We start from the raw sequence: 12,489 nt of genomic DNA on the forward strand, positions 1-12,489 counted from the left end.
TGTTTTTCATCTAAATAATCCAAACTGCATATTCTGCCGGCAGATTTCTGCATTTTAAGTTAATTTAGGCGTCAATAAAAGAGGATTGATCATCAGCGCTGTGTCTCTCTCCCTGCATCAGATGCTTAGCCCGACGCCCGACGCGCTGCTTCAGCTGCTCAGACGCGCTGCGCCTGCAGCTCAAAACGCGCCGCGGGACCTTTTGCTGCGCCTTGACGCGCGTCAACCATTGACTTTGCATGTAAACTCGCTGCTTCTGTCGCGCCAGCTGCCCCCGGTGTGAACGCAGCATTACACTAAGGTTCCTTTAACATTTCATTTATACAATCACTATTATGTCGGGCTTACACTGTGCGATTTTTTCCCATTTTTGGGCCAACTTTCAAGTCGTGCGAGAATTTTTCAATCGGGCCAACTTTCAGTCTGATTGTGCGTTGTATAGTGAACCCCCTCCCAATCATGACCCCAATCAGGAATCGTGAGGTCGGGAGAAAATCAAACATGTTTGAGATTCAGGTGGCAGTCATGGGGAAATCGCTCAGTGCCCAAACAAGGATTCTTCTTCTTCCTCAGATGAAAACACATAAGCATTGTGGGGCTGCAATGAGTGAAATGGAGTTCTTTCTGTAAAATTGACAGACCATAGTACCCATGTTTGCTCAGCTATATCTTTGTCCAAATACGTTGTCAGATTTTCTTTTTAGGGCTTGTAGTACAAAATTGCACAAATTGCCAAGGAAGCACGTTTCACGCTAGTGAGCTTCATATTCCTCTTGTACCTATTTCACTTCCGAATAGACGAGTCAGAGTAGCGCCATCTCACTGGGGTTCTGAGTCCGATGAGGTTTTTAGACGTACAGTGTGATCAGGTAGATCGCATCAGATCGTCGGGTCGCACAGTGTGAGAACACGCATCGTGAGCTGTGAACTCAGCAGGGTTTCATCGTACAGTCTGAGGTGTAGCTCCTTGCAACGATTGAAAAAAATCGCATGTATGCCCGGCTTTAGTAGAAAGTCTCATAAAACTTCAAAATATGCATGTTTTTCAAGACAAAGGAGTGAGTGAAAAAGCAAATATAAAGCATTTTTAATGCCAAAAGATTTATTAAATCAGCTTCAGGAATTTTTGCTTCTCAAAAAAGAATAAAAAGCATGAAATGAAAAGATTTACAGATTTTCAACTTCTACATGATCAGATTATGGTCAAATGATGCACGCTCTTTGCTGTAGACACCACTGTAATATCTCATGTTTCTACATTTATTAGGAAATCTGATCTGACAGCAAAAACATTCCTTAATCGTTTCCAATTGTCCTCTCTGTCCTTTTGTGATCGGATGTCATCTGATTAGACATCAAGTGAAAGTGACTTTTCACCAACAAACGACTGTGCCAAGCTTAGTTTTTATCTTGGCTGCTACACTAAATGCCCATTTCTCAAAGTCATAACAGAATATTCATGTAGACCAATTTACCACAATAGCATTTAAGTAGCTTTTGTTCCCACCGCAAGGTTCTAAGTAAAACAATTAGTAGCGTAGAAAAAGCAGTATATCTTTCTTAAAGCACAATGAAAGTAAAAGAAAATCCATGGAGACATTAAAGAAAGCGCTTTCTCTTGAGTCCATTTACTGACAAAGGGGACTAATCAAACACAGATAAAGGAGGAAGAGGAGCACATTACGGAAATTAATTGATAAAGAAAGAAGGAACAAAGGCAAGCCTGAAGCAGACGGATAAAGAATGAACACAGACGGACACTCCTATTAGAGGACAATTACCCAGTTTTAAATTGTCTCTGGCTTTGTTTGTACATGCATGCGTATTAGTGTACGAGTGTTTTTCCCTAGACTGTCGACCATCAATTGCGGCAGTAACCATGTGTGACAGAAAACTCCCTGAATGTGAAGGTTATCAGGAAATAGCTGTTGTTATCCAGAAACAACATTTGAGCAAAAGTCTAGTTTTCCAAATTAACATTCTGAGGAAGGTCCTGCTCTTTTGAATAATAAAGTTTACTGCCTCAAAGGTTAAATGTCATTGACGGAACATTTACCTCGGCATCGTTTAAAAAGTTCAAACGATTACGTAAGGCTGATCTGTCAAAAGTTTAAGATGAAGTGGGTGTTGACCTTTTAAGGAAATGATGATCCAAAACACAAAAGGAGATTCTTCTCACGGCTCAACCATTAAATATCGGAAGGTTTTAGGAATGCTGGTTTTAAATGAAGAGAACTTTTATTATTTTTAGTTAGCTGCTGGTAGCTGGTTGCCCAAAAGCAACTCATTGAATACATGTTTTAATAGGAGAGATGGTACATCTTAATATTATACGGCTGCAGTTTCTTTCAAATAAATAGGCTAATAGGTGCTGTTTAAAAAAATAAATGAGTTGATCCTACAGTAGCATACCTATTTCTATCATCCTCCTTTATTTTATTTATAAACTTTACCATGCTATTTAGCTTTAATGATAATAATCAAAACTACTGAAAAACAAATTGTGGCTAGTTATAATGCTGATTAGCTTGTAACTTCGGACAACCATCAGCCACAGTTGCTGGTGAGTTTAAGAAACCCTGAAGGCAACACAGGGAAACTGAAAACAGAATTTCTGTACTAGGCAGCTGGTCTCTGCTGACCCACTCCACCTACACAAGGAGATATGCTTAGACCAACAATAAATTAAATGATTTTCTTATAATAAAAAAAACTGAAAATAAATAATTTTCTTCATTATAAAAGTTAATAAAAAAATACAATAACTCATGAAAATTTGACAAAAAAGGAGTGTTCCATATGTTTCGAATCTAAAATAATGCTTTCACATTCATTTTATGTCAATGGGCTAAGGGAACGTTATTGATTTTTGTTCATTTCCGGGTCTGCATGTGTTTTGGATCCTTTTTATTGTTTGACGTCTTGCCACAGAATAAATGCCTTGCCCAAATTGCCGCTTGTGGTCTGATTCACATTTTCCATTCCTGGACTATTATGATGAAGTTTTTCTTTGACTTTTTTGCTCATTTTAACCATTTTAACCAATGAGTTTCAAAAACTCATCACACACACTCATTTATTTTAAGGTATATCATTTCCAGACAGGTTTTGGGTCCAAAACTGGGATCACACATCTAGTTTGCAATGAGGCAATGGAAGACATTTTGAGCTTAATCCACACTATCTGCTGTATGGTCCAAATTACAGCAGCATTCTATTCTTTTCTATTCTGTTCTTTTGTATTCTGTTCTACCAATTAAAGTTTGTTGTAAAGAAAAACAGATCTTAATCTCAAGTTCAGGCCAAAAAGAGTAGCGGACATTTTCAATGCCAAGTAAAGAACCGATCTAATCATAGCTGACTTTAATCTTTTATATCAAACAAAAAACAATACACTAATGTCACTACATAAGTAATCTAGATCTTAATGTGTTTTCAAACATGAAACAGAAAAAGGTCAAAGAAGCTCTCCACTTTTTGGATGCTTTATTATTCAAATTTGCAGAAGAACATGTTGCAGTTTCGGTCTTTGCACCGCTGCTTGATGTACGGTCTGGAATTACACCGCAAGTGAGGACTCTTTACGTATGAGACATCCTGCTTTACATAATAGAGAGCTGTCTTAATGCATTACATATTCCAGTGTGTCTGGATGTGCATTGAAGTGGTAATACAGCAAGTATGAGTGTGACATCAAAGATGCGAGTGTTCTCATAAATTTATTAAGGCGGCGGTGATTGAAATGCAACAAGGATTACCTAACCCCTGAAAGATGTACACTGCACCTTAACTCTAACTATCGTTCCATGACATCTGATAACTAAATACATATTCATATGTTATACTCGTGTTACATGATGGCTGCGTTTACATAATTATTTTTGAGTGAAGACTGATGAAACATTGGGGTGTAGCGCGAAATCCTCATGATGGAAAATCATATTTATGCAACGTTGTTTGTGTATATCTAAAGCCAAATGATAAAGGATTAAACTGAAAAATAACAGAAATGTGATCAAAATAAATAAAAAAGGGTGACAATTAAAAAGGAGTAAGAATGTAAATTGTTTTAATTGTGTAGTTTGAAAAAGTGTTGGAAGAAGAAGAGTGTGAGAAGTGAAGATGAGGATGATTTTGAGCTGAAAACATTCACGCTTTGACTGCCACACATAAAAACACATTTTCCTTTTAACCTCTTATAATTTGATATAGCAATGAAGGTACTTTAAAATTGCAGGAAAACCTTTCCCTAGCATTATTGATTAAAGTCATAGATAACCATGCTCTTTGACTAGTGAACTGCATTTGGTTTACCTTTTGAATTTCAATTAAAGCAAGAGAAGCAACCTATATCTGACCTATAATCATAGCTACATATTCAGACACAGTAATGTATCCCAAGAATGTGCATATTAAATTTGTGATGCATCATTTAATCTGTCTGTTTTTAAATCACTAAAAGTTATCCTTAGATATCTTCTTGCACATACTTTCATCGTCTTACCATGCCAGCCCATTGAGTACGGGAAACATACTTCAAAGAGGTTGTCATACTTGGTCAGCAGTTGCTTCATAATGGCTGCCAGACCTGACAAACATCAAAGAGAAAAAAATTAAAATAAAAGTTACATGTAAATATATTTATTCACAGTAAAATAAACACATGGTTTTTAAATGTATCAAACTGTCCACAGGGTTGATGGACATAGGGTTGTAATGGACAAAATGAAACAAATACACAGCCATCATGATTACATGATAAAATGTCATTATTTTTCCTTTTAAATTTTCTATTTTTGAAGATTATGAAATATTTTTCTTAAAGAATCTGTCAAAAACAGGATTCACAGGAGTTAAATTTTTAACTAACCTTTAGGTCTATTCTTAACAGTTCCTTATGTCATGCATACTGTGTTGGGGAATCTCCTGTATATACGATTTTTATTGATATTTTCAAAGTGTAATTCAATGAAGAGTCATGTCTGAATGTTTGTCAATTCATTTCAAGTCCTTGAAAACTTATGAGTCTTATTATGTGTATTTTGAAGTTTTAGGGAGGGAGAGATATATTAAGGATGAAACATTTAGTTAATATTACCAGAGTAAAGCCCAGAAAAATTGGTAGTTTATCAAACTTCCCAGACCTGAGCTGCAGAGAGAGTATCTTTAACAAGGATATTTGTTGATATTTTGTTCTTTCCCCAGACTGGATGATACAGTAGAACAAAATAAAAGTAATTATATTTGTGGCTGTCTGTCACGCACCTCTCATGTTCCCCCCCTAGTCCTCTTCTAATTGGCTGATCAGCCCTCATAACAACTGCTTCCTCTAATTCCTGTCATCTTCTGAGTCAGCTGGGCTCTGATACTCAGAAAGGCACATAAAAAGAACCAGAGACAGCAAGAGTTTTCCAGACTACATTAATAAAATGTCTAATTAATTCATCAAGGTCCAGTTTCCATTATTTAGCTTGTTTTGTTCATTTATCTAGTTATATATTTTTTGTTTTAAATTCTTACAATGTTTTATCCTTCATTTTCCTTTGTATCATTTGATTCCTAATCCAAAATGAAACATCGCCTTAAAAATCAGACAGACTGAGCCGTTATCAAAACATTCCAATCATTAAGTATACAGTATTTTGGGCCGCCAGAACCTGTGAGCCAAAGTCGCTCATCGATCTTACAGAGAGAGGAAATGCAGATGCAAAATCCCAGAGCAGAAGTACAAAATAAATAGCTCCATCCAGAACTGGATAGTTACTCTAGTCACTCTAGTCACCATCCAAGGCACGTTTAGTATGAGGACCTGAAGGATTAGAAGTGGTTCTGAAATGTTGAACTTCTTCCCTTCTTCCCAATCTCTTTATGGCCTAAATTAGTAACTAGAGCTCAATTTCTAGGATGTAAAATTGGTAAAACTTTGATGTGGTTAATATTCTAATTATTTCAGGCAAAGTTTTAAATTTAAAGAAAAAAAAACCTCTTTATTTTGAATAAGTCTGTCATTTTACAAAATCGAATCATTATAAAGTTTTTATTAAATTGATTAAAGACAGAAAAAAACTTGATTGCATGCTTTATCAACTAATGGGATTTTTTTATTATAATCTTTAGTTGAAGTTTAATTACCTTTGATTGATAGTAAATCATTAAAATAGTAAGTATAAAGAAAGACCTTACTGCTGCAAAAGTGTGACGGCATTTATTCTACTGGAATTAAGTAATCTTTTCTTTGACTGTTATACTGTTAAAGGTATAGAGGACGATCTTTTATTTCCAGGTGGATCATCTAAATGCAGAAAGTGGTTCTCCTAATTGTCAGTCATTCTGGTGATATGTTTACGTAAGGTCGTCCTACGTGCTCTCCCCGATAGCTTTTCTGCACATGCAAACTTTCAGGTGTATATCTGTGGTGAGCTACGGTTTCTGACAGTCACTGAAGCTCACCTTTCTCACCGCAGTTCTTTGATAATGGCCGAGGGATGTAAGAGAAAAAGTGTCGATGAAGTGTATGAGAGGAAAAGAAAGGCATCAGAAGAGGCAGATATCTCCTAGGATGCTTTGCGTGGAGAGCTCTCGTTGCAAAGCACTTTGGGATTAGCTGTCACAGCTGCCCGCTGTCACCATAGGCTGTTGCTAAATGACAGCGCCGACTAATAAAGATGTCGCAGGCATTGCACTGGAAAAAAATCGAAATCTAGATAAGTTGTTTTTTTCTTAAAATAAGTGTATTTGTTCTTGGATTTAGTAGGTAAAAGAGAAATTTTGCCAATGGAACAAGACAATTTACACTTACAATAAGAAAACACAATTGCGTTGTCTTATTTCAGGTGCATTTTATCAAATTTTCTTATTTTAAGAGCAAAAATACTAATTCCATTGCAAACTATCTCATTTACCTACTCAAATTAAGCGTAAATACACTTAATTTAAGACATTTCTACTTATTTTTAGATACTTTTTCCAGTGTGCACGGTGGAGGAGGAGTTACATGACCAACAGAGCAAAAAGCAGTGATCATCTTCCCAAACGGTTTGGTATAAAGTCCACTTTATAGTCTCTGCTGTATGTGGACACAGTATGTGTAAGCTATGAGAACAGCACAAATTCCTCCACAATATCTTTAACTAAGGCATCATTAGTTTAAGTTTGTGGTCCTGTTTTTATTTGCTTTATGACTTGCTTTTATCATGTTTATATCTTCACTTGCTTATTCTGCTTTTATTTTGCTTATATTTTACTGTTTAATTCACGTAAAGCACTCTGGATTGTCTGTGCTGAATTGAGTTTTATAAATAACCTTACCTTTGTAGTGTTCTGTAATTATAGGAACATTGATGTAGCTTGCAAAAAGTTATTAATGCTTCATACATGGATCAAATGTTTTGAGCCGGACAGTACACTGTATTGCCAAACACGTTTGCCAGTATAGTCTATTTGCACAAATATCCTCAAAGTTCTATAATTAAGTAAGTACCACTATATTCTTTGGAAAATTATCAAGGATGGAAAACACATGAAAGAATGTTAGAGATGATAACATTAGACAAAGTTAAGGCGAAGAAGGACGCAGAGATGTAATAAGTTATGTAATATAAAACAACATTTTCCCTAAAGTTAAATCATTGCTTGAAAGAAAAAACCTTCAGCATATATAGGCAAATGCCAACCATGTTGAAATTCGGCTCATAACCATTTTGTTATATTTCTATTTCTAAAAATAGAATTCCTATAGTTTAGAAATTACCAGCTTAGGTCTTAAATAGCTGTAAAAATATGCATTGCATTTATGTTTCAATGCAACAAAAGCTTTATTTTATAAAAAAAAAAGTATGAACATTTATATGAAGTTAAGTCAAAGTCTATCTAAGTTTAAAAACATGTTTTCTGTTCTAGAAGCTTGAATGTGAAATGAAAGAACACCAAGGAGTCACTCTTTCCCTCATCCTAATCACCTCCTCGCTCTTTCAGTCACTTGCCCTGTCAGTACTTTTACACACACTTACTCCCTCTTTCCTCCGCTGTCAGGTCATTGATTCTGAGGACATGTCGTCTTGGCAACAGCAATGTCTGGTAGGGCCACGTTGCCCAATAAGGAACCACCACCAGCCAATCAGAATTTTCCACCACCACACGCTCCTAAAAGAACAGAAACATTTGTATACGATTAAAATGTGAATTAAATTGCATCATTTAGTTATCTGTCAGTTGTGAAAGTTTTGCCATTGTTCTTAGCAGACAGCAATGTGTTATCTAGTACAATTAAACTCAGAGAGTATAAGAATTCACAACAGAATTCAGTACAAACTGTAGTTTATTAATATTACCTCAACTATAAGTTATTTTTCTAACTTCGTTTGGTGTTTCAATGTGGGCAACCGCCTTGGTGTGACCAACTATGAAAGCTCCAATGACAACCCGTCTGTCTGTGACAGACAGATTGAGCTGTGTCTGTAGCTCCACCCAAAAACAAACAATATCACAGCCAACCCATCCTACTCAACTCATTCTCGCTTTCTTCCAATGTGAAGGCTACAGCAGAGCTCCGTCAGGATGCTCGGAATAGCTTTGCTCTGTTTAAATATTCTCAGATTCGCCAGTAAAGTAGTATGTGACTGAACACAGTACCAAGAGTAGCCTATAACGTGCTGGGTGAGACTTGGATAGAAGCATTCTATATTTGACCAAAAATCTGGATTGATAACGACGTATAGGCAAACTGTTCCATGTCATTTAGAATGAATTGTCAAAAATCCCCATTTGTGCAAATTAACACATCATGGTGCTAATTTCTCACATAAGGCTTGCTACAGTCAGCTAATGCATCACAGCAAGCTGACTTTATCAGCTAATTATAAAGCTATGGTGTTAAGATAAGTTTCAATTTAGACAATTGTCATGGCTGTGGCTCCAACTCCTACAAAATGGTCAGAAACAACAGCTAAAGATGATGTATCCCGACTGTGTCTGGTGTCATGCGGCCCATCCCTTTTAGATACGGATCCTCACCCAAAATATATTGCTCGCATTGGTGCTAAACACGCTGAGGCATCACTGGTCCCCGTCTATGCCTTTGCGCTTTGAGGGCCTAATAAGCAATGGTGACTCAAAGCTGGTGGTGAAGAAACAGGGTGATGCAAACTCTGCTGTCACTGCTACTAAGGTGAGAACCTGGAGGAGATGAGTTGTCAGTTGGACTATGGGACAACTAACCCTAGTTTATGGGATGAAATATGTTAAATGATCTCATCCTATGCTCCTCTAGAGGTGCAGTTCAAGATTGTTGTGGTGGTGGTGTTGTCTAAGGCACAGGGCTCTGTGGCTAATCATGTCATGCCTTAGTGATTCTAAGAAGGCTGAAATCATGGATGCCACTTATGACACATCAAATAGTGTTTTGGGCCCACAGGAAACATGAGGGAGAGGCTTTTAACATTTGATTTCCTAAGTTAAACTCTCCCTCGGGGACCTAGACCTGTAGCTGCAGCTGATGGAGACCTGCATCCCAGCCTCCCTAGCAGAATGGAGGGAAACCCATGGGGATGGCATTCTTTTGGAGCATGTGCTGCAAAAAATAGTGGCTCCAACCCAAGGGAGAAAGCAGCAATTGACCTAACCCTTCAGACCACAACCTTTCATTTGAAAATGAGATTTTCAGACAACAGAGAAGACCTCTTTCAGGGCTCTTTCAGGTTCAGGGCTCAGATCCAGCACACATCCTGAGTGACAAAATTCTATCCCTATTGCAGGGTTCTACAGCATAAGGCAATTTAAATTCAAGACTTTTTAATGCCACTTGAAATAAAAATTTAAGACCAAATTCACAAGAAACACAAGAAAAACCTGCTTGCAACAATTTAACCCAAAGGTTTATTTCAACATAAACCATAGCACCAATGTTTCAAATTTTGAAAAACTTCCCATACAGGAAGAAAGCTAAAAACACACAAATGACAGATATATTTTAACAATTATTTAACTGAATTCACAAAGTTTGTTTTAGCAGGGAACAAAACAAATCAGTTTTAAAGCCCCAACATAACCAGTGCTAAGTCTTTATTGCAGCAATTTTTCTTTGTATCGTTTTCTTAGTATGTTTGATTTGGTGATAAGTGGAGGCGTAACAGAGACAAGGATGTAACAAATCTGAGAAATACCGGCTGGTTCTCGGTAACTCGATTTTGACGCTTTGTGTTTCGTGCTTTGCACGTGCAACTCTACTGCCTTAATTCCCATCGTTCCGAGCTTGAATGACTTCTTTCACAAAATCCACTGAGCCTCATGTATGTTCCCTGGTTTTAGCCATAGAGAAAACTCTTGGCTGAAGCCAATTTTCGTTACATTTACACTTGCTCATATTTTCCAGACAAAAAGTTAATGGCGCATCTCCCAAATGTCCCGGCCGCAACAACGCTTTTATTGGTTCCGCTATAGGAACGGAACCAATAATGGCGAGTCGTTATTTTTTTTTTTTAAAAAAAATTGTGAACTTTAATGTTTTATTTAGATTACAAAAATAATTTATGATGTTTTAAAAAATTAAGTCCTACGAAAGACTGATTTAAGACATTTTAATACCAATTAAGGCCTTAGTTTTATTTTGAAGAATTCAATGCCTTTTAAGACTTTAAGGACCCGCGGGAACCCTGTATTAGGCAAAACAGCAATTAAAGAAGTACTGACAGAGGAGCTTGATCAGGACTTCTACTCACACTATTTTCTAATTTAAAGACAGACTGCTATCACTATGACCCATACTGGACTTTTGTGTGTTGAACATACACTGATGCAGGTATATTTTCAGACTGCAAACACAAAAGCACAATGCTCTGTGCCATTCCATCCATCCAGGGGATTTGTTTTCAATGATCGATCTCTCTGACGCATCTTCATCTCGCATTTATGCCGACCACTGAAGGTTTTTTCAGAGGCATAGCTACATATTCTGAAACTGTTCTTTTGCTTCTAAATGGGGGGAGTATAAGGTTTGATTAAATGCTAAGTGAGATTTCCATATACATTCTGATTACTGCTGCATTTTATAAACAAAAAAATAATAATTTCACTGTTGTCAGCTCTTCATTCAGTGTTGAAAGCTGTATGCATCCAAATTTCGTTTTGTATACACTCTGTGTAAATAAAATGACAATAAAGTTTGTCTGAGTCTAAGTTAACAGTGTTTCAACCTGGTTAATGATGTGTTGGGAGTGGCGGCCTAGTAGTTAGGGCATAGAGCTTGGAATCCTGAGGTTCTGAATTCGAGCCCCACTCCCACAGACTGCTACTCTGGCTCTCTGAGCAAGACCCTTAACCCCACACTGCTCCCAGGGTGCCCAACAATGGCAGCCCAAGGAGATGGGTTAAATGCAGAGGTAACAACATGTAAGTGTTCAGACTGCTTTGTAGTACATTTATTGAAACCAGAAAAAATCTAAAATTAAAAAAACAATTAAAAAAAGGGGTAGGCTCATGGTGAATTTGATAATTAAACAGGTCAGCAGGGAATATAGTGTCATTAACATAAAATGTCGAATGCAGAATATATCCAAGGCAATAATTTAACAAAATGATGAGTTGGCACAAATACAACCTGACCTTCATACCAGAATCCATCAGACATAGATCTGCTTGGTGTGTGTGTGCAGAGGGAAGGAAGAGCGTGACAAAGACATGCATCTCCAGTATTATAATAAAATTAATCTAAAGAAATGAACATGAACAACTATGACTAAATGTTTCTTTTCTTTATTTATCTGTCCCAATCACGATATGTTCAATATTTTGAGGTTTTGTATTAATGCAATTAAAATGGTGTCTGTTCCTCTACTTGTGTGGCTGACAAGCAGCTTAAACTTCTTTTTTTAAATATGGTTTTTAATCCATCTTTCCATGTCAATTTAGGTTTCAACTAACCCTCAAGAAAAATTCAAGTCTAAACATTCTATTTTTTTCCTGTTCTTTGGGAGTGAAATGACAGCATACGACTGAATATGATTATTTTTGCCAAAGAGCATCCTGCTGTTGGAGAAAACATGAGCTGTGAGACTGTTGAGTCTAAACTGTCAAGCAAATGCAAAGAAAACAGATAGAAAAAATAATGAGCTACTACCACAAGTTGAGCAGCACTGCAGTAGTCCAGATATGTGTTGGTTACTGCTGGGGGTTTCTTTTTCAAATACATCACATGGGGTTTTAGGATGTTAGATTTCTATTGCTATTTTCCAACTATGTTGTAAGGAATTAAAATAGAACCAAAATTTCAGAAGAGTGAACATCTCTCAAGATAGAATCCTGCTAAAATATGTGACAAGAAGCCATTAGTATTGTTAATTATCTATATATTTTTAATAACTACTTTTTCAATATTAATTTTTTTTATTCCTAGTCTAATTTGAACAGTATAAAAAATAAAATGTATTATTTAATCCTTATATAATTAAACAACATTTGAATACTTAGCTGGTTGGTAGGAGAAAGCATTACCCA

The 12,489-nt window shown here is 36.6% G+C and overlaps 1 protein-coding gene across 1 annotated transcript in view; it reads right to left on the reverse strand.

Moving 5' to 3' along the window:
- galt (galactose-1-phosphate uridylyltransferase) overlaps positions 1-12,489 on the reverse strand; it is a 47,074-nt gene that overhangs the window by 3,441 nt on the left and 31,144 nt on the right. Inside the window, exons 8-9 of the mRNA XM_015396241.1 lie at positions 8,010-8,142; positions 4,505-4,588 (exon numbers count right to left, since the gene is read on the reverse strand). Coding sequence (XP_015251727.1) covers positions 4,505-4,588; positions 8,010-8,142 — 217 coding nt within the window. The remainder of the gene's footprint in view (positions 1-4,504; positions 4,589-8,009; positions 8,143-12,489) is intronic.

The sequence above is a fragment of the Cyprinodon variegatus genome, unplaced genomic scaffold, assembly GCF_000732505.1.
Source record: "Cyprinodon variegatus isolate N-32 unplaced genomic scaffold, C_variegatus-1.0 Scaffold785, whole genome shotgun sequence".
NCBI lineage: Eukaryota > Metazoa > Chordata > Actinopteri > Cyprinodontiformes > Cyprinodontidae > Cyprinodon > Cyprinodon variegatus.